This window comes from Triplophysa dalaica, chromosome 5, assembly GCF_015846415.1.
Source record: "Triplophysa dalaica isolate WHDGS20190420 chromosome 5, ASM1584641v1, whole genome shotgun sequence".
NCBI lineage: Eukaryota > Metazoa > Chordata > Actinopteri > Cypriniformes > Nemacheilidae > Triplophysa > Triplophysa dalaica.
In genome coordinates, this window is record NC_079546.1 from 9,561,761 (window position 1) to 9,585,477 (window position 23,717).

General features: G+C 41.2%; 2 protein-coding genes across 9 annotated transcripts in view; one reads left to right on the forward strand and one right to left on the reverse strand.

Annotated features, from left to right (window-relative positions):
• ints13 (integrator complex subunit 13) overlaps positions 1-23,717 on the reverse strand; it is an 87,690-nt gene that overhangs the window by 37,042 nt on the left and 26,931 nt on the right. The window lies entirely within an intron of this gene.
• Positions 15,993-22,198, forward strand: LOC130420392 (Schwann cell myelin protein-like). 3 transcript variants are annotated; one of them, XM_056747657.1, is made up of 11 exons: positions 15,993-16,131; positions 16,225-16,305; positions 16,858-17,214; positions 17,567-17,890; positions 17,971-18,234; positions 18,602-18,862; positions 19,716-19,979; positions 20,302-20,589; positions 20,892-20,979; positions 21,127-21,202; positions 21,356-22,198. In XM_056747657.1, exons 2-11 carry the CDS (start codon positions 16,260-16,262, stop codon positions 21,662-21,664), a joined length of 2,277 nt encoding a protein of 758 aa, XP_056603635.1. In that variant the 5' UTR covers positions 15,993-16,131; positions 16,225-16,259; the 3' UTR covers positions 21,665-22,198. The 3 variants fall into 3 exon arrangements, with proteins under 3 accessions (XP_056603635.1, XP_056603637.1, XP_056603636.1); XM_056747659.1 differs by having other exon boundaries at positions 21,130-21,202; XM_056747658.1 differs by having other exon boundaries at positions 16,005-16,131; positions 16,205-16,305.

Consider the following 23,717-nt stretch of genomic DNA (forward strand, 5'->3'; position numbering starts at 1 on the left):
TTTCAATAGATGTGATCCGTGAGTATAAATTATTTTCAATTCCAAGTTGTGAACTAGAAATGTACGATTAAATTTTTACCTGGAAAATACACACATATATAATAAGCCTGTATGCATTTCAGAGTCTCCACCCAACCCCACACTGAGGATGTTTACGGGGCAGATGGAGGTTCAGGAGGTGTTAGAGGGGAACGCTATAAATCTGCGCTGCTCTGCTATCACTCTCTGCTCCTCTTCTCCACCAACTCTCACATGGAGATCCTCTCAAAGTCTCCCTCTAAATGGGAACAACAGACTGCTGCAACAACAGAATCAAACTGAGATCATCTCTGATCTGAACTTCACTGCTTCTCATCTTCAACATGGAGTCACTTTCATCTGCTATATAACCTACCAGCTACAGAACAGGAACGCAACAGCACAGAGCAACATCACGTTACGTGTTCTGTGTAAGAGGAAATCACATGGATCTTATTGACGTATGTGACTTTAAATGACATAATGATGCTTTAAATTTGTTTTCCTCTCAGATGCTCCCAAAAACACATCAATATCTGTGTTTCCATCTAACTCTGTGTTGGAGGGCACTTCAGTAACTTTGACCTGCAGAAGTGATGCAAATCCAGCAGTGCTGAACTACACCTGGATCAGAGAGAATGGAGGACGCCTGGAGCAGCTTCAAACTGGACAGAATCTAACCTTCAATGTGACTGATCGAACACACACAGGTCACTACTTCTGTCGAACGAGAAATCAACATGGTACACAATACATGGTACATCCAGTGTTGTTGGACATTCAGTGTGAGTTTTACTAGTTAATTTCCACAAAATTTCCCAGTAGACACGGTGTAATGAATTAAATATGTATTAATTGGGGCAGTTACATCAATGTGTTTTTTTTTCTTCCCAGATCCTCCCAAGAACACATCAATAACAGCGGTTCCATCCAGCACTGTGTTAGAGGGCAATCCAGTCACTCTGATATGCAACGCTGATGCGAACCCAGCACTGGTCAATTACACCTGGTACAGAGAGAATAGAGGACGATTTCAAAAGCTTCAGACTGGATATAATCTCACTTTTAGTATAACTAACTCAACACAAAGTGGGAATTACTATTGTACAGCTGAAAACAAGCATGGCCAACAAAACACATCTGTTTTACTGGATATTCAGTGTGAGTATAAAAGCAACTCCACAGTACCGCTAACTTTTAGCACACTCCCCACATGCCACCAAAGTCACCCAAAGTCTTTATCCTTACTATGACTAGATGAACTCATGCCAAAGAATAAAAACGGTTTATTCCATGCTTTTTTAGAAAGGTGGCATTCACAACATTAAAGGTGCTCGGTGTAATTTGTTGAGAATCTATTGACAGAAGTGCAAAATAATATACATAACTATGTCATCAGAGGTGTATAATGAACTTAAGTAACAAAGCGTTATGTTTTTATTACCTAAGAATGTGATATTTCTATCTACTTTCTATCTATATGCACCAAATCAAATTTGCTATGTTGTTTCTACAGTAGCACAGCCTAAACGGACAAAATGCTCTACAGATCGCGTTTCGTTATCTCCTTCGGCAAATTATTTAATTTGTATAAAATAAAAGGTATTTGAATTCCCTACCAACTATGTAATCCTTTTCTTTTTTAATAGTTGCCCCTAAAAACACAACTGCATCATTGATTCCATCCAGCACTTTGTTAGAGGGTCTACCAGTGACTCTGATCTGCAACACAAACGCAAACCCAGCACTGGTCAACTACACCTGGTACAAGGACGATGGAGGACAGATTCAACTGCTTCAGACTGGATATAATCTTACCTTCAGTTTTGCTAACTCCACACAAAGTGGGCGTTACTATTGTATAGCTCAAAACAAGCATGGCCAACAAAACTCATCAGTTTTACTGGATGTTCAGTGTGAGTATAAAAAACAATCTATATACAGTATAAAAGCACATTGCCAATAGACTCTATGCACCATCGCCTCCACGTTTTATCACAGCCATTCCTTTACACGAAAATGACATTTTCACTCAAGATATTTATAGGATTACGGTCAATGACGTGAGCAAAAATGATCCAAACACCAAAAAGGGGAAAGGTTTCAGACTATACGTCTCAAGCTAAATTCACAAAGATGATATCAAACAAAGCAAACTTATCCGCTTACTTTTGGTGAGCTTCAGTGCTGTCAGTTTTGTGAAATTTGAACATGTTTTTACTAAACACATCCTTATCACTTGGGGACAAATTACCACAGACCTATGAGAGTGGAAGTGGCACTGGCTGAGATTTTAGCGGATGTACGACATCACCCTGCGTGCGTAGAGTCTATGCTTCAGCTAGTCTTTTCTAGATCAAACATTTATGTTTTTTTTTCTCTCAGATCCCCCAAAATACACATCAATATCAGCAATTCCATCCAGTCCTGTGTTAGAGGGCAATCCAGTGACTCTGATCTGCAGTAGTGATGCAAATCCAGCACTGATCAACCACACCTGGTACAAAGAGATTGAAGGACAACTGGAGCAGCTAGAGACTGGAGATAATCTAACCTTTAGTGTAACCAATACTACACACACCGGGTGGTACTGTTGTGTAGCACAAAACATGCATGGCCAACAAAATTCATCTTTTTTCCTAGACATTCAGTGTGAGTGTAAACGCAGTCATGTAACATGTTCATTTCAGATAAATAGCATGGAGCCTCTGATGTTGTATTTAAAGGGAACACACAAATGTGTATGGTATTATTTTTTCTGTGCAAGTTAAAAGTAGATTTTTTTTATTTTGGTTAAATGTAATTGTCTTGCTACTCCCGTGTCTTTGGGAAAATACCAGCAAGTCCTTCCTAAGTCAATCTTTCACTGTTTTTTTTCACAGATCCCCCTAAAAACACATCAACTTCAGTGATTCCATCAAGAACTATCTTGGAGGGTAATCCAGCGACCCTGATCTGCAACACCGATGCAAATCCAGCACTGGTCAATTACACCTGGTACAGAGAGATTAGTGGACAGTTTCAACAGCTTCAAACTGAAAATAATCTCACTTTCAGCATAACTAATCACACACACTTTGGATGGTACTACTGTGTTGCTCAAAACAAACATGGGAAACAAAACACGTCAGTTTTACTGGATATTCAGTGTAAGTATAAAAAACAATCTATATACAGTATAAAAGCAGATCTGTTTTTTCTGTTGGATGTCACTTATATGTGTCATTACTCACTCGTCCTGTGACATGACTGACTTCCTGCTGCTGATATGCAAGGCCACATTTATTTATAATGCATTCAGATCTTCCTGTATTTTTGGCAAGCAACACCCTTTTTTTCACAATGTAATTTACAATCAATGGATAAAATTAAGCCTTGCACTACATTTTATAGTGTTCTATCACTTCTAGTATTTAAAATAACCTAAAAGTGTGCATGTATATAAAAAACGACATGACTAATAGATAAACATAGAAACGAGGGTGAAAATCTTGTTACTCAATTTTATTCTATTCTAGTCTATGGTCAAGTCTATTTTTTACTATTCTAGTCTAGTCTAGTATAATATAGTCTATTCTATTCTATTCTATTCTATTCTATTCTATTTTATTCTATTTTAAATCATCTTATTTATCATCCTTTTGTCTTATTTTTTTTATTAGTTACCCCTAAAGACACAACTATATTTTCATCCACTACTGTGTTAGAAGGCAATCCTGTCTCTATGATCTGCAGCGCTAAGGCAAATCCAGCACTGCTCAATTACACCTGGTACAGAGAAAATAGAGGACAGCTCCAACAGTTTCAAACTGGATTTAATCTCACTCTCACCGTAACAAATCGTGGAAACAGTGGATGGTACCACTGTGTAGCTCAAAACAAGCATGGCAAACAAAACACATCAGTTATGCTGGATATTCAGTGTGAGTATAAAGGCAGTCCTGTTACATGTTCATGCCAGCAGCATTACAACATTCTGTTTTTCTGATTTAAACACTTTCAGATGCCTCTGAGGTATATTCCTCAACGTGTGAAATAACACAACAAACAGTATGTTTGTGTGAGGTTAATGGGAATCCCTCTTCTAAAGTGGAGTGGTTTCTATCTGGACGTCCCATCACTAACTCTACTAACATATTTATCCGCGAGGAGCGTTTGAGCAAGACAAACTTGAAGAGCTATGTCACCCTACTTCAATCCCCCACACTCAACGACATTCTGCAGTGTGTCAGCACCAACACTCGTGGCACTGCCAGTACAAAGTTTCAACTGGTTGCATCTCCTCAAGAGACTACAGGTGCTCTCTTTGTTTTAACCCATGGAGAAATTAAACCTCTCTTATAATAACGATGAATGTCATTTAATTATTATTTAAATATTAATATATGTGTTAATATTATCAGGTGTCAGTGGTTCCTCTGTGATGATTGGGATTGTTATAGGAGTTTTGCTAATAATGGCCTTTCTTTTCATTAAACATCTCTGTAACCGGTAAGCACGACAGTCTTACATTCACATGTGACAGCCGTCTAACAATCTAATGATCATCAAATGTGGATATGGTCCTAAGTCTGTTTTGTATTTGATTTTGTTTGCACAGAAATAAAACTAAAGGAAATTCCTCGATAACAAGAGTAGAAGATGTAACTGGATTTAATCTGACTAACAGGGTGAGTTCCAACAAAACACACAACCTGACAATCTAGCAAAGACCTGTTTTGATTAATGAACTCAAAACCTATTGACACAGACTTATTCCACTATCGTAAGACAGATCATACCTCTGTATATCATTGAATCTTTGTTTTTTATCTGTTAGGCCGCTCCACAGGAGAATGTGCCATCTGTTTATGCCACTGGAGCCACTACGCTGAATTACTCACAATCCCCTTATTATTTCTCCAATGACTTCACAAACGGCAGACCAGAGTGAGATCAGTGGAGAATCCTCATTTAATAGCAACTATGGTTTAGCCCAACATTAAGGATATTACCCAACATTTCAACAATTGAGAAGACAGTGGCGCAAGAGAAATGCAAAGAAACACAATTTTGCATGAACGCAGACACTAATACAAAAAAAATTCCCAGAGTTGCTCTCACAATCAGAGGGAATTTACAACCTTCCCCTATTTCTGAGCATATATTTTCATATTTATAAAGAATTACAGAGAACACAACATTCATTGGGTTGTAGAAGGAAGTGGGTTTTGGTGTAAGAAAAATCTGTAGTTTAACAGTGCAAGTTTACCAATTCATGCGATTGTGGTAGTGGGGATTCATAATAAATAAGCATGCTGAATGAAATACGCATTGAATTGAACAATATCATGTATATTACATACCTGGCCACATTTTTAATATAACTGGAATAAAATGGCATAATGTTTTTTTTTATTCCTGTTTTTTCTTATCTATAATCATTTGTTCATTACAGTACGTAGGCCTAAATGACATGAAAAACACTTATTTAATTCACACGGTACGCGGTGAACGGTGGAATTGCCACATGGCAGCTGCCTTCAAGCCGATGTAGCTACCGCTGCCGTTCACAAAGAGATGCATTTTCTTTTCTTCAGCTGCCCCTGCCACAAAGAGCCGCCGCCCGTGGAAGTTGCAGGATTTTGGATGCAAGAGCACCGCTTGCCCACAGCCTCCGACCCGCCAATGGAACGAGGAACGTTTTTCCGCTTACTGCATGTTTCCCTTTGAAAATGAACTGGATAAACGCGATTGCAGCGTATCGTGTGAATCCACCTTTACTCTACTCACATAACACATTCAGGAACTAATACGTGTCTTTCCCGTAGAGGGCAGCATTGTGACATAACTATTACCTCATGGTCAGCTTATTATTTGTGAATTCACACAATTGTGTCTATAGAGGGTATGCATAGCGTAACTTTACCACGTGAACACGGAGCGTGCCCTCCTTGGTCGCAAATAACTCCGACATAAAATCAGTATATTAGAAATTCAGCTGCAAAATGCAGTGTCCTACTAAATGAATGCATGATAATCATCACATATTTAACAAGAGTACCAAGTTCACTTGCTAAAATAATTTTCTCATAAATCAATTATATTTTATATACGTTTATGTTCTCTTTTATTAAATGCATCTTATTAAACTGTAAATGTCTTTGTAAGTGTATTCACCTGTCTGTTAGTTGCAGATGTTTTAAGAAAGGAATGAATCAAAATCACAATTTTAACCCAAGCTTTTGTTATATAAGAGGGAATTGTATTCAAGGCAACACTGTTACTTGTTACTGAGATAACATCTGCTATTGAAGGGCTCTAGACTAACTTTTTGCACTGGTTGCCTAACTTTTCTTCTTAGGTGCACTAAAACAAAAGTTAGGTGCACCCAAATTTTAGACTGGTTTTAACAGATCACTTTTTTTTAAATGTCCATATGGGCAAATTTACTTTTAAATGATTAACTAACAATCTGGTCAACGTAATTTTCTTTATTTGAAGCACAAATCTACTAGAAAGGTAACGTTCTGAGAAAGTGTTGGAGCGTAAAGTCCTTAAGTGAACTGAAATTTAAACTTAAAAGATCTCATGATAAATGGACCAGGGCTTGACATAACCTGGGAGGTTAATGGCTCCGTGTCAGAGAATTGCTTCTGATTTTCAGACGGATCTGGCCTTAATTTAACATTATTCACCAAAAAGTTGTCAATTGTTCTTTTCATCTTCTCTCATCATCCGCTGCTACATCCTCTCTGTTTAACTGATGGCCCTAGACTGCTCACCTCTCTCTGTCTGATTGCAGCACACGCATTTTCAAACGTACACATCAGAGGTTGCGCTAGACCTTTTTATTGTCCATCATTTTGAGTGACAGGCTCGTAAAAAATCCATCATAATCTTTTATTACCCGTCACTATGGTGCAAGGTGGCGTTAGGTGGTAATTAGTATGTTTGTGACGTCATCACGCTGTACTTTCGTCTCGGAACTTGTTGTATTTTAATACAACCGAATGCCCAATAAGGCCGAAGGGCTAGAAATCTATTGTAATTCTAGGTTTTATTCTTCTTCTTCTTCTTATTGTTATTATTCTGCCATAAAACTGATCAGGCAGCTCAAACTGTAAGACCGACAGAGCTGAGACTCGGTCAGATGTACTATAGTAGTCCTTGTCGCTACTAAGATACACGGAGCTAGCCATGTCGGACCCTAGGGGGCACTACAGCATTTCTGAACGCATTTGCGCTCGTAACCCCTAAACCATTTGCGCACACCCAAGTGTTTTATATCGGTGTAATAATTGAATCGAAACTTAAAAAACGCATATCTCCGATTTCATGCATTTTTTGCCCGATCGGAATCAAACCAACACTGGTAAATTCTGTGGAGTGTGAATATAAATAATTATCGAGAAAAAGTTGAAATTCCGATCCGCGGTCGCTAGGCGGCGCAAAAATGTCAGATCCAGAAGTAGCATATTTAATAAAATGTCCATAACTTGTGAACCATTTGAGATATCTTAATGGGGCTTGGAACATATGTATAGTCCCTCAACTGTGGCGTTTGGCCACTAGATGGCGCTTTAATGTGAATGAACTAGAAAGGGCTATAACTACGCAACCGTTTGCCCGATCAACTTGATATTTGGTATAGTGGGTCTTTCTTTCATGCACAATGAATATGTAAAAGGACATTGTATCTCAAAAATGAAATTTGACAGTCATTGCACCGGGTTAACGGAGGCCGTTTAAAACGACACACGCTGGGCTTATTCGTCATATGTCCCTTAAGGTCTGTAAGAAGTGTGAACTCATTCGCCCAAGGGGGGGGGGGGGGTTGATATATAATAACTTTGCCTCGTAACCACTTATGTCGATCAAACGGATCTTAAGTTATCAGTGATGATTTTATAAACCTTATTTTGCATACTAATTTGAGGTCTTTCAAGTAATTTTTAAAAATTTCCACCACAGTACAATTTTCAGTACTCTCTAGATAAATAATTATCAAAGACATGTTGAACTTTTTCATTTTTTGTGACCATAACAGGGTCCTTTATTATATTAACCTGAAAAGTCTACCTGAAAGCTTGCTACTCCTTAAGAAATGATCCAACTGACTTGCCATTGAGTACTATTATACATCTTATTACACTAAACAAGCATGCAAAATGTGATGCTCAATGGAAAAGGCCTGCCTCCGTAACAGTCAAAAAGGTGATCATTCAATCATCAATCATTCAAATGGCTTTTTTATAGTCACCAGATCACAATGCATGTTTTGAAAAATTATTTTTGCAGCTGGGTTCACTGTCCACTGTAGGGCCTTGCAGTCTCGTGCACTGCCGTTTGTATTGTATGTGCATACGTGTGTATGTATTACATATTCTGTGTGTGTGTGTTTGAATTTATGGAAGTTATTTCTCTCTGTATCATATGAGTGTGCATGTACTGTATAGCTCTATGTGTGTTTGAGAATGTGCATGTGTTGAATGAAATGTGTCTCACAGCACGACAGTGTTAGAAATAAAATGTATTACACAATAAACGTTGCTCCGAACATCAAAATGGGATATACTGTGTTATGTGAGGTGTGTGTACCAAATAAGCATAATTTAAATGACACTGCCTTCTAGAATATTATGATTGTTAATCAATGTATCTATTTAAGATAGTCCTTGCCTTAAGACTTAAATGGCTTTTTCATACACGTCTATCATAATATAGGGTAAAAATGTTACTATGATCTTCCTGTTTAGGTGCCTGAATTATTAGTGCACTGCATTCGCACAAGATTAGTGTTACCTGGGGACCTTTAGTCATTTGTAATACTTGCAGAGGTTGTCTTAAAAAGCGGCCCTAACACACAGGGTTTCTGCCAATCTCTTATTAATCTTTTGTACCGATAGATGTAGTATTAAGAGTATTTAGTTTGATCACATTTATAAAAGATAGATACAGCTTTACGATTGTTTTCTAAAACATAAGGCATGTGCGCACCCATTGTCAACAAAACGCAGACATTAGTTTAAATCACCGCATGTTCGGCATCTTTTAGCGCTGGGACTGCTCCATATATCAGTTTCAAACGATCTTCAAATCCAGCGTAAAATCCACAGTTAATATAACATTCATCACCCAAATGCAGTGAACAAACAAACACCTGAACTTCGCGAACGTATGCTCTCTCTCTCCTGGTTACAAGTGAAAGTGACGTCTACGCATGCTACTTCTCCTGCTCTCCTGTAGGCGTGCCGCGTGCTTTTCCGGGAGAGTTGTCCAATAAGGGATTAAGAAAAGTTGTTACAAACAGTTTTATATGTTCGAAAAAACTTGAAACCTGTACGATCTGTGGGGGAGTGTATCGAGCACATAAATACTACGTAATAGGCCCAACTCGTTTTTTGACAAGTTGACCATTTTAAGCATGAGAAGACAGCACATTTAACATTCTAAAGAAGTAAGAATGCATGAAACATCATTGCATAGCCGATTTAAGCTTGTGTGAATCGGCATCTCTGTGATTTAGTGGGCTCTTGTATTTCTTTTTATCATCAAACTGTTATCCAATCAAAGCAGTGGGTGTTTACTTTTAAAGTCTTCAATGCGGCACACCCACTTAAACCGAGCGTTTGCAGAGCTGGCCTCAAAACCAGTGTAGAAAATAGCCTATTACTTCTTAATTTTGATGTTTTGGAATGTAAAAATCACGCGAACGTCATAACTAGACCTCATACACCAGTATAAAACAATCAACAAGGCCAGTTCATGAGACCTTTAAAATAAGAAACTTTTAATAAGATGTATGCACCACATGGTTGAAATTATGTCTCTTGTTTTGATTACGTTTCTTTGTGTTTCTTTTTCCTAGTTTCTCTGTCCATTGTTTAATATTAGATTCTATTTGCAGTTTTTCATATAGGTTAAGTAGTACAAATCAGTATCTTGGGTCTTGATTAATTCGCTTACTTGTCTTTCTGCATAATGCAAAGCTTTGTTTAATTTGTTTTGTTTCAGTTAGTCTCGGTTTCCTGTGATCGTTGTTGTTTTGCAATTTTACAGTAAAGGAGAAGTGTAGACATCCTTTTTTCACACTATTACATCCTGCACAAAATAATGTCATCTCTTGAAATAATTCAACAAATATTAACTTGTCATATTCATTTTGTCATTAGAAATAATTCATTAAATATTAGAGTTTAGAACCAAAATTTTGTTCAACTGCATGCTGAAACCTCTTGGGAAAGTGATTATATATAATCAATATATAAAATAATTCTGGTTCCCTTTCTGTCGGTCTCTCGACGTTGTGTCGAGAACGACAGATGGGGTTCACCCTTGAGAACCAATCAACTCTGACTAATATAGGAAAGGCCAATGAAATTTGGACACTCCTCCCCCGAATGTCCAGTATAAAAGGAAGCCGGCGTGCAGCATTCAGTTACCTTTTGTTCTTCAGAGCCTTCGCTCATGACTACGAACAAAACGAATTCAATGAATTCCTCTTCTTCTACATTGCCCGATCTACGACGTAGAGCAGCGGATCGTCCCTACCTGCAGCAACCTTCCCCTGGGCGTCTCGGCGGTTCGAGAGTTGTTAGAGATTTTTTTCTAAAAAGGTCCTTTTCAGGACTGAGCATTCTCCAGCGCGGCATGTCCCGCTGTTCTCTTGGGGGCGGCACCCTCATCGAGGAGGGGGATGGACAAGATCGCTGCATTAGGTGTCTGGGCGTCCAGCACGCTGAAGCAGCGTTCGTTGACACATCTTGCCCGCACTGCGGGCAGATTGTCATTCAGAAGTTGTGTTCACGGGTGGCTGTCTTGCTACGGGAAACGATGCGTGTCGCTCGCAGCATCGGAGGGAGATTGGCATCCGACTCTGACGAGTCGTAGCTCCACCCCCAGCCGAGCTCAGGAGGAAGCAGAAATGATGTCAGCCATGCTAACCCGGGGATACGTGGTTCCTGAGGTCGGTGCAAACCGCGCCCACCCCGGGTGCCATTTTTTCCCGGAGGTGCATGAGGAGCTGTGTAAAACTTGGAACTCTCCACTCACGGCCCGCTCCAGTCAAACCAGCTCCGGCACCTTTACTTCCCTCGATGGTGGGGCAGCCAATCGGCCACGCCTACCGTCCAAAGCGTGTAAAACTTCGGCATCACGAAAGCTTCCTGTGAAAGCTTGCGCTGCGGCCGGCAAGGCTACCTCCTCTCCTCTAGGCAGGCAAAAAGGCGGAGCCAACCTTCCCTCCGGGGACCCCCCGCGACATATGGTTAGCCAGCTGACGAACCCCCCCCCGTGGGAATGATGAAACAGACCGTCCCCTTGGTCCCCCTGTCAAAGTCCCTGGGAGCTCGAGAGCTGCCCACACTGTCTCGGTGGCTAATGGGGGCGGTCCGTCTTGATTACTCGATCCAGTTCGCCAGAGACTCTCCCAAGTTTCGGTGCATCATCTCTCCCTCTGTCACAGGCAGGGACGCCTCAGTACTTCAGGTAGAGGTCACCACCCTTCTGGTATCGAGTCCGTCCCTCAAAACCAAGACGTTCAGTGGGTTACAGCCTGCACTTTATCGTTCCCAAGAAAGATGGTGGCTCGCGCCCCATAGGTCTGGTATCGAGTACGTCCCTCAAAACCGAGACGTTCAGTGGGTTACAGTCTGCACTTCATCGTTCCCAAGAAAGATGCGGGCTCGCGCCCCATAGGTCTGGGTATCCTGAACAAAGCAACTTCACAAGCTACCGTTCAGGATGCTCACTCAGAGACGCATCCAGACATCTATCAGGTGTCAGGATTGGTTTCGTGGCAATAGACCTGTTCTCCCTTTCGGTCTGTCCCTATCCCCACGGTCTTCACGAAGATCGTGGAAGCCGCCCTATCTTCCTCAGGGGACGAAGGTGTGTGGGTACTAAACTATCTCAACGACTGGCTTATCTGGCACACTCATGAAATCTGTTGTGTACACAAAGGGACCTGGTGCTCCGGCACCTAGATCCGTTGGGCTTACAGGTCAACCGAGAGAAGAACAAGCTCTCCCCAGTGCAGAGCATCCTCTTTCTCGGAATGGAACTTAACTCTGTCAATGACGGCGCGACTGTCCTCAGCACGCGCCCAGTCGGTTTGAACTGCCTGGAACCCCTGAAACAATTCAGAGGCTCCTGGGACACATGGCATCCTCGACGGGGGTAATACCCCTCGGGTTGATGCACATGAGACCGCTTCAACACTGGCTACAGTGTCGAGTTCCGAGGACAGCGTAGCACACCACGGCAGAAGGCGCATGGTGATGATGCACTCTAACCCCTTGGTCTTCCATGACCTTTTTCAGAGCGGGGGTTCCCCTCGGACGGACGGACGCCTCACTGCAGGGGTGGGGTGCAGTGTACAATGGGCAGGCAGTAGCGGGGCGCTGGACGGGTCCCCGTCTGCGCTGGCATATCAATTGCCTAGAGTTGTGGGCTGTGCTGCTTGAGCTGAGAAGGCTACGCCCTCTAGTGCAGGGCCAGCACGTGCTGGTCCGCCTGGACAGTACGACACCCGTAGCTTACATCAATCGTCATCTCCGTGCCCCCCTCGGCACGGATGCCCTTGTGCACAGCTGACCGCGGGACGGGCGGAAACACACCTTTCCCCCCCAGGAGCCTCCTTGCACAGACACTGTGCAAGGTCAGGGAAGAGGAGCACCAAGTGTTATCGGTTACACCGCACTGGTCTAACCGCACTTGGCTTCAGAGTTGATGCTCTGGATAGCGACTCCCCCTGACCCATTCCCCTGACAGAGGACACGTTCTGGCATCCCAGATCAGACCTCTGGAACCTCCATGTCTGGTCTCTAGACGGGACGGGAAGATCCTGAGATGGCCACTCCCCCTCTATGGCGGAGACCATCACCCAGGCTAGGAGGTTATACGCCTCTAGATGGCGCCTCTTCTCGTCCTGGTGTCTCTCTCAACGAGAAGACCTACTTAGGTGCTACTTAGGAGACTAACATCTCCCCTCGACACTGAATGTGTATTTAGTCGCTATCACCACTCATCACGGCTCAGTTGATGGAAAGTTTCTAGGGCAGCGAGACCTGGTCACCAGGTTCTTAAGGGGCGCGAGAGGTCGGAATCCGCCTCATCTCCGCTCCATACCCTCTTGGGACCCTAACGTGGGTCCAAGAGTCCCTCGGAGGTTCCGATTTTCCTCACCTGACGAGTAAGATGGCCCTCCTGTTGGCACTCACTCCTTCAAGAGGGTAGGGGACCTCCAAGCATTCTCTGTGTCCCCGGATTGCCTTAAATTTGGCCCTGATAACTCTCACGTTATCTTGAGACCCAGGCCCGGATACTGGCCCAAAGTTCCAGCCCAGTTCTCCCTTCCGGGACCAGGTGGTGGACTTGCAGGCGCTCCCCATTGGGGATGAAGACCCAACCCCATCCGTGTTGTGTCCTGGACCGCACGCAGAGCTTCAGTAGCTCTTACCAGCTCCTTGTCTGTGTTGGAGGACAGCAGAAGGGGAAGCCTGTCTCAAAAAAGAGGCTGGCGCACTGGGTCGTGGATGCCGTTACGACGGCATACCGATCTCAGAATCTCCCATGCCCATTGGCAGTGAGGGCTTACTCCACACGGGGTATAGCCACCTCATGGGCACTGGCCAGAAGCGCCTCTCTAGCAGACATCTGTAGAGCTACGCCCAAACACCTTCATAAGGGTTAACAACCTTTGCGTAAACCCGGTGTCAGCCCACATCCTGCGTGGCGACATGTAGGACTGGCATCCGGGGGTGGCGTATGGTTGCGAAAGCATCTTCCCACCCTCCAAGAGGTTGGGTCAGTGTGCTATCTACCTTTTATACCGGACATCCGGGGGCGGAGACCGGCATGCAAATTCTATAGTAGTCAGAGTTGATTGGTTCTCAATGGCAAACCCCATCTGTCGTTCTCGACACAACGTCTCGTTCCCTCCATAAGGGAACTGAGGTTACATACGTAACCAAGACGTTTGAAGAAACAGTAGGATTTTTCAAATTGCTAAGTAGCAAACATTTATTTACAGTTATTACGATAACATGTGAATGTCGCATTAAAAGGTTTCATGTTTCTCATCCCTCATTTAAATGTTTTTGGTTACTTCTTGGAACTACAGTACGAACTGTCAGATGCTGTGGTTTTTGATAACAACACTGTAATACGTCTCAAGATATGGAAGGAAGGAGGCGGGAACCGGCAAACATTTAAACAAACATTTAATAAAGAAATAATAGCCGGCGGCCCCTCACGGGCCCGGTCCTCTCTCCTCGTACCTTCTGTCAGCTCGTTCTTTTATGCTTCCGATCTCCACTGTCAGAAATGCGGAGCCGGTGTGCGCACAGCTGATAGCCATTATCACTCAAGCCACCGGTCCCTCCCCTTTGTCTGACGGCTCTCGCCACGCCTTCCTCGCTACATACCCCCATCGCCCTTCACAGGCCCCTGGGGGTATGCACCGACGAGACGAGAGAACAGAGACGGAAGCACCAGGAGCGATAGGGACGAGAGAGGGGAGAGAGGAAAAAAAAACAAAAACAATCTGGTCCGGTTCCCCGACATGCTGCCGCTCGGTCCTCAGCCAGCCGAAAGGCTCTTCCTCGCAGTGCCATGCGGTGATACTGGACGCTCGGTGGACGCCTCGATCCTCCGCCCTCTGGCGGCAGGCGATGGCTCCTCCAGCTGAGGGCAGCCAGCAATGAGTCTCCCGTTTCCTGCTGCTCCTGTTCACGGCGGACGGCAGCAGGCTCTGGCCAAAGGCAACGACTCATTCGCTCCCTCCTGGATGGCAGCCACTCTCTCCACATACCTTCTGTAAGCTCGTTCTTTTATGCTTCCGATCTCCACCGTCATAAATACGGAGCCGGTGTGCGCACAGCTGATAGCCATTATCACTCACGCCACCTGCCCCGCCCCTTTGTCTGACGGCTCTCGCCACGCCTTCCTCGCTACAAACACAAACCAATGTATATATATGTATATATATACCAATGCAATAACTGCAGACGACCTAGGAAAGTGTTTCTGCAAAACTCGTTATACAGAGAGGGGAACTAGCATCACTATGCTTTCAATAAATACAACTAATTTATATAATTCTGTGGTGATTGAAGCTTCAGTACTGAAGATTTTGTGCATTATTAAACATCTCATCTCATTTTAATAAAGAACATAACACCCCATATAATAAATAATAATTAAGACACTTTGTTTGCCAAAATGGTTAAATAAAGTAGTTTAAACATCTGAAGAATGTTTATGTTTCACAAAAGGTAAAAAAGTAAGCAAGAGGAGTTTTTTTAAAGAACCTTTGACTGAATGGTTCTTGGTGGAGCCAAAAATAGTTTTTCTATAGCATCGCTGTGAAGAACCTTTTAAGAACCTTTATTTTTAAGAGCGTATGCCCAGTGAAGAGACAATGATCAGAGGACTGCTTTACATTTGAGAGTAGACTTAAAAAGGTCTTAAAAGAAATACTATAGGGATTTTGAAAAGCAGACCTACAGTAACCACAACAGAACAAACCACAGCCAAAATCAGCACATTTAGATAAGTATACAGAGTTGCTTCAAAGTAAGCTCTGTGAAAAAAAATGAACCAGAATTGTGTGTGTGTGTGTGTGTGAAGTGTATGTATTTATGTCATTTTACAGTTTATAAAAATAAACAGTTAAAAAGAAATGAGAAGAAATACACAATTATAAGCATTTTCAAATTTAAATTATATACAATCAAATCAGGCAACATAATCTCAAGTATTCCATCCATCCATCCATTTTCTACCGCTTATCCGAACTACCTCGGGTCACGGGGAGCCTGCGCCTATCTCAGGAGTCATCGGGCATCAAGGCAGGATACACCCTGGATGGAGTGATCTCAATTATTAATGGTATGTATTTGTAATATGTTTATACAATCTTTCATTGGTACAGAAAGCAGGAACATGTTGTCAAAGGAAGTGGACTAATACAGCTCATGTCAGTCAGTATATTGTGTTCATACAGGAAGTTTAATTTACTGCTGTTTCAAATTATCAGCAGATGCTTCAGAATAGAATCCAAAGATCCATTAATGTGACATTTTAACAATCTGCATTCATTAAAGATTGTACACAGGTTATACATTTTAGGTAAGTAAAACTAGATTTTTCTTTACGTTAAAACATACTGTTGAACTTGTTCATTGTATTGTTGATGTGTTAGTCCTTTTTGCATCTTTACAGTTTCCCCAAAAGAGTGAGCTCATTTTAAGAAAGAGATGAAGACATCACAGAAAATCATTTGTATCATATTGTTTTTACAAGGTTTGTTCTTAAATTATTTCATCATATCTATTAGCATTTTATACATAAACAAAATCAACTTTGAAAACATAGTTACATTTTTACAATATTCATTATAACAGTGTATTAACATTAGTTGTTACACAGCTCAAATATTTCCAATATATTTTTTTATGTTTCGTTTACTCATGTGTCAAATAGCTGTGTAATAAATGGAATAATGTAAAATAATCTATCTGGCTGTAATCACAAAATCCTTTTGAGTGCCAAGTTCTGATCACCCTGTCTGTATTTTTAAGAAAATACGTTTGATTTAAAAAATGTTAGTTAATGTTGAAATCAAAATGTAAGTTTAATTAATTCTGTATAATCATTGTTAGTTCATTTTTAGTTAAATAATGTTAACAAATACAACACTATTGTAAAAGTTTGCTGAAAACATTAGCGTGGCATGTGTGTATTCATATGCTCATCTGCTAAAATATAATTGAAGATTAAAAAGTATGAACCTGTTGTTTAAATAACAATTGTTAATTTGAATGTTTTTCTAAATACTTCTTGTTTGAGTTGTAGGTGTTCGGTGTAGAGATTGGAGCATCAGTCTGCCAGAGAAGATTGAAGCTTTGAATGGATCCTGTTTGACCATAAACTGCACATTTGATATTAAAAACTCTTTTGACCGTGATCTTGATGACACTGCTGTAGGAATATGGTTTAAAAATAACCCTTACTCGTCTGAACAAATAGTGCTTAACTCCAGTATCAGTAACAACCTTGGCAAAATAACTGGACATTTAAAAGACAAGAACTGTACCACTGACTTTTATAACTTTAGTTCAAATGACGATGCAAAATTATTCTTCAGGATTGAAGGAAAAGATGGGCTGAAATATACCTATGCAACAAAATATGTTCCAATACATGTGATTGGTGAGTAATATTATTTTAGAGTAATTATTAAACAGTAAAGTAAAATGAAACATACAGTATAAATAAATAAATCACAAATGCAACATTTTACCTGTACGGTACCATAGTCTTCCTCTGATCAATATCTTTATTTACATCTCAGAGCATGTTTATCAAGATCCTTAAACCTTTTGATCTGAAGGTTTGGAATCAGTTTTAGAAAGAATAAATTTTCTATTATAAAATATATACATGATGTAGGCTGACTAATGAAGAGAAAGTCACATACCCCATTAATGCTCAACATACCCCTTTGATGCTGTTCACAAAGCATCCCACATGTGATATACAACACAAATAAATCTGATTTCAGATTCTCCCTCCAACCCGACGGTAAAGATGTTTATGGGGCAGATGGAGGTTAAGGAGGTGTTAGAGGGGAACGCGGTGAGACTGAGCTGCTCTGCTATCACTCTCTGCTCCTCTTCTCCACCAACTCTCACATGGAGATCCACTGACAGACTCCCCATAAATGACCGCAGACTACAGCAACAACAGAATCAAACTGAGATCATCTCTGATCTGAACTTCACTGCTTCTCATCTTCAACATGGAGCCACTTTCATCTGCAATATAACCTACCAGCTACAGAACAGGAACGCAACAGCACAGAGCAACATCACGTTACGTGTTCTGTGTAAGAGGAAATCACATGGATCTTGTTTAGCATATGACTTTAAATGATATAATGATGCTTTAAATTTGTTTTCCTCTCAGATGCTCCTAAAAACACATCAGTATCTGTGTTTCCATCTGACTCTGTACTGGAGGGCACTTCAGTAACTTTGACCTGCAGAAGTGATGCAAATCCAGCAGTGCTGAACTACACCTGGTTCAGAGAGAACAGAGGACGGCTGGAGCAGCTACAGACTGGACAGAATCTAACCTTCAATGTGACTGATCGAACACACACATACTACTACTGTCGAGCGGGAAATCAACATGGTACACAAAACACATCAGTGTTACTGGACATCCAATGTGAGTATTAGCAGTCTAGTTTACTTATTCACTCACATTAACTTCCACTATTTAAAGTGTAATCTAAAATACAATGAGAATGTATTAGTGATTAATTTAACAAGATGTCACTCAAAATATTCTTCATCTGGACTTGGACACGTGACTTGCTCCACATGTGTGTCACAAACAAGAGTGATATCTCAAATCATGCAGTTTTTTTAAAGAAAAACAGTTTTTGTATTAACCCAGAACATATAAAATGGACAAAAAGACTTAACACATGAAAAATGACCAGTAGTTGTATTTCCAAAGCAGAGAGACTTGAGTTTTAGAGTTTACTTCTCTTTTGATTTTCTAAATGGTTTTGTCCATTTACCTATCTCAGATGCTCCAAAAAACACATCAGTATTTGTGTTTCCATCTAACTCTGTACTGGAGGGCACTTCAGTAACTTTGACCTGCAGAAGTGATGCAAATCCAGCAGTGCTGAACTACACCTGGTTCAGAGAGAACAGAGGACGGCTGGAGCAGCTACAGACTGGACAGAATCTAACCTTCAATGTGACTGATCGAACACACACATACTACTGTCGAGCGGGAAATCAACATGGTTCACAAAACACATCAGTGTTACTGGACATCCAATGTGAGTATTAGCAGTCTAGTTTACTTATTCACTCACATTAACTTCCACTATTTAACTAATTTCCCGCGAGCCTTTTTAAAAAAAAGTTGCCAGCCTACGCCAGCGTTTTTTAAAATTTTCACCCAAATTTAATGCCTCACAATAAATTTTGTGTAAAGATTATATGGACAAACAATATGTCAAATGAAGACCAGAGTCTCAGCTTTTAAACAAAAGAAAACGTATTATTCTATCTTTATTTGTTCGTTTTTATCACTCCACAGATGTGGGTAGGTTTCTTCAAAAATGCATAATTTTGATTAAACAGCTGAGATAATGAACATATTTTGTCAAAGATGGGCCCAGATTACACTCAGAACAATCATTAAAAACCGCTAAGACATATACTTTCTAGGTTCTGGGATTCTGTACTTTTTCCCAAAGGTGTGTAATAGCTCCACATGCTGTATAACAGTCCAAACACTGATTGGCGTAATAACTCATCTTTTGCGGGGATACTTTTTTAAAATGACGAGATAACTCGTCAATGACGGTAACATTTTTAAGTGTAATCTAAAGTACAATGAGAATGTATTAGGGATTAAATTAACAAAATGGCACTCAAAATATTCTTGTTCTAGACTTGGGCACGTGACTTGCTCCACATGTGTCACAAACAAGAGCCTTACCTCAAGTCATGCAGTTTTTTAAAGAAAAACAGTTTTTGGTTTAACCCAGAACATATAAAATGGACAAAAAGACTTAACACATGAAAAATGACCAGTAGTTGTATTTCCAAAACAGAGAGACTTGAGTTTTAGAGTTTACTTCTCTTTTGATTTTCTAAATGGTTTTGTCCATTTACCTATCTCAGATGCTCCAAAAAACACATCAGTATCTGTGTTTCCATCTCACTCTGTACTGGAGGGCACTTCAGTAACTTTGACCTGCAGAAGTGATGCAAATCCAGCAGTGCTGCACTACACCTGGATCAGAGAGAATGGAGGACGGCTGGAGCAGCTACAGACTGGACAGAATCTAACCTTCAATGTGACTGATCGAACACACACATCCTACTACTGCCAAGCGGGAAATCAACATGGTTCACAAAACACATCAGTGTTGCTGGACATTCAGTGTGAGTAAAAACTATTTAATTTGTTTTTTCCCCAGCATGCACTGTGGCATAAATTATGCAAATACACTTTTTGCTGGTACTCAAAGTATTTATTTCAAAGTTGAATATTATTTCTCAATTAAACATCGTTGTTTCCATTCACTACTACTCATCAAGTCTATTTTACCTGCATTTTAACCTAATGTACCACTACCAGTTACATCGCAGGGACAGAAATCGACTCTATGGAGTTTTATAATCTTTATATTTCAGTGTCAAAAGTGGCATCAATTCCTATCCCCCTTGAAACACATGCACTTCAATTTTATTTTCTGTCATTCAGATGCACCCAAAATCTCTCTCTCCTCCTCCTGCTGTAACAGAGCAGATGTAATGGCGTGTTCATGTGAGGTTCATGGGAATCCCTCTCCTAAAGTGGAGTGGCATCTATCTGGACGTCCTGTCACTAACTCTACAAACACATCCATCAGTGAGGAAAAATTGAACAGCACACACATGAGGAGCATCATCACTCTACATCACTCACTCACAGACCCTCCAGAGTGTGTTGGTACCAACGAGTATGGGAACACCAGTAAACGGATTAATCTGGTTTGTTCTCAGATGACAAGTGAGTTTCAATTTGTGTGATTAATTCAATAAATTCCACAACAATGGAATAAATTTGCACTTATTTCTTTTTAAAAACAGAATGACCCACATTGATAAACTATTTTCAATAAATGCTGCAATATTTCATGAAAAAATAGGCTTTAATTTCACTGGTCCTTTAAATTTATTAGAATAGCTGAAACCCATTTTGAACCCATTTGCAGTGTATTAGAATGAGTAGAAATGTGAATAATGTGAAAGAAGAGCGCATGCTTGATTAAATAACTTGCGGTTTTGCAACATTTTTTTAAACATCTTCAGGTTTCAACTTTTCCTTTGTGCTAGTTGGAGTTGCTTTTGGTGTTTCAATGATAGTGATCCTGTGTGCCATTGCAAGTATCTGTAAACGGTAAGTTAGACAGAAGCATAAAAAGAATACAATATAAAACATATTCTTCAATATTACGAAACTAATAATAAGTAATGTATATTAGTGCATAAAAAGCTGTAGCATTGTTTGTAAGTGAGAAAATTTTAACACAAGCATGGTTTTCAGAAGAGGAAGAGCTTTTCAGAATAGAAAACCCTCCCAGAACAGACCAGAAGGAAATACAAGAAGCATTTCGACAAATGTGAGTTACAACATGCACCAAAAACATGCAAACTCTCAAACGCAATACAGTCACAATCTCTTAGTGATCAACTTGTTACCCAAATAAAACAAATGTTTAGAAATGTTACAAGTTTTGACTATTGATCCAAAAAAATATATATCTGTTTTACAGGAGAATGAGGGAGAGTTTGTTTATGTCAATAGAGAATTTCTGTCATCTTCTGAACCGGATACACCAAATCATCAAGAAAATCTTCATTATGCCTCCATCACCTTCACAAAACACAAAACAGATCCAGGAGAGAGCAGACATGTCTCTTCACTTGATACTGTATACTCTGTTGTTAAACATTCTTCTGCAGATGTGGTTACTAATCAAGTAAAGTCAAAGAACTCTGATGAAGTTGATGAACTTACAGACTCAGATTCTCAGTTATATGCACAAGTTAAACATCCAAACCCAAGGAGTTCTGAAGACTAAGACTTGTGTTCACCAAAAACACGGTCACATTGCAAAGTGTATATGCGTAAGAAGCAGTTGGAGTACATCTTCTGCAGAGCATAGAACTCATTCATTGGGTTGAAACAAAAAACTTTTTAGCAACCACCTAGAAAACCGTAGTTAGCATTACAGAAATACAATACAACTTTAGGATCAGCAAATACTGTAAAGTTTGCAGGCCAACTCAAATGTAAAGTTTGCTTGAACTAAAGGGCTGGAATTCTGCATAGTCCACATTAATCATCACGTTCTTTGATTCTTTTTGATATTTTTACTGTATTACTATTCATTTTTGACATGTTTATAATGTAATTTGCATCTGTCTGTTTGTTAACAATGTTTCAGTATGATAATGAATTTATTATTATTAAACATTTATTAAATATTTTAATCTTTTTTGTAACATGATAAATTTATAAATTATAGCTTCATGCATTGCTTTGACCACCTGATTATGTATATGTTAATGCTTTCTTCTTGCTTATATTTGCACAAATAAAATGCTTAAATGTAGATGGTTTATTGCCTGACTGGTGTATTTCATAGAACTGGAGTGTATAGCCTTGCGATAGTATCCCCAGAACTCAATCCGACACCCCAGGGATTGCCTGCCTGGCCCTGGCCCGTGTGGCAAAGGGTTGAATGCTTTGGGGAGGTACGCCGCATATTGGGGGCTTGACTTCCATAGTAGCAGGAAGGTTGCTCTTTTTCTGGAAATGTTTATGTTTTATTATACTTTCCGCTATAACAGCGGTTGGTTGGGTGGGCACTAGAATGGACCCAACATTCACAATATGGTAGAAAAACACATTTTTGCCGGCACCTGGAATTGAACGGGGTGCTTGGGCGCACAGAAGAGCTTGCTTGGAAGGAGGTCCAGCCGCAGCGAGACCTGGGCCCTTCCTCACTCGAGTCTAAGGGTGGTGCCTGAAGTGCAGGTTCAGCTAGATCCTTGTCCAGGATCCCTGGTGCTGAGGTTGAGGGAAGTGTTTACCCGAGCGAGAGCGCTGACGTCTTTCACCGGCTGCTGAGTCGGCGTTGGCTTAGGGTGAGTGGACGAGGACCTGGAGCCGGGTCTATTTGCCAGGAAGTCATTCAAGGCCTGCGAGGATTTCTGCGCCACTGTGAAGCGTTCTGCAAAGTCCTGAACCGCGGGTCTGAAGAGGCCTGCTGGAGAGATCGGAGTGTCGAGGAAGGGGTCTTTGATCTCCTTGAGGGTCAGCCATAAGTGGCGCTCGAACCCCACGAGGCTGGCCATGGATCACCCTCGTGTTCTTTGTCTTGTGCTTGTGCATTGTACTTGTTTCTGTACATGTTCCTGTCGCTGTACCTGTTGATGTTGCTGTCCCTGAAAGTTCTTGTTACTCCGTAAGTGTAGTTGAGTATTAGTTTGTTGTAGTCCTGTTAAGTATTGAATTTAAGTCTTTGTTAGTTTAAGTGTAGTGAGTCTAGTTCCTGTGTACCTTTTGTAATTATTGTTATCTTGCTCTGTTTTACCCCATCGTGGGCCTTTGTTTTGCCGTTTGTTTAGTGTTTATTTGTTTAATAAATCCTTGTTACATCTACGTCTGTGTCTGCCTGCATTTGGGTTCCCACCCCATGTCTCCACCTGAGATTCATGACAGAATGCACGAGCCACAAACGAACCCAGTAGGCAGCATGGACGGTACGACGTCGTCCTTGTGGTCTCGCCAGACCCACTGGCTGCTTGGATTCCGCCAGGGGAATTACGGTGACCAGGAGTTCGCCAGGGCATTCTTCAGGAGGTGACCGAGTTTGGTGAGGCGGAGTTGAAGACGATCTTCAACTGCTGCCTCACCCGGCGCCTCACACCGTCGGAGAAGAGGCTGTTTGTTCCCAAATGGTTTGTGGACATGGTCAGGTAAGTGTCCACCTGGATCGATCCCGGGGGTGGGGTTCCACATGGGACTTTCACCCCACGGTCGAGCGCTGCGGAGGGTCTCGTCCTGGCCGCCGCTGCCCTGGGGGACTCAGTACCCTCTGGCTCGAGCTCCATGGCCGCCGGTTCTTC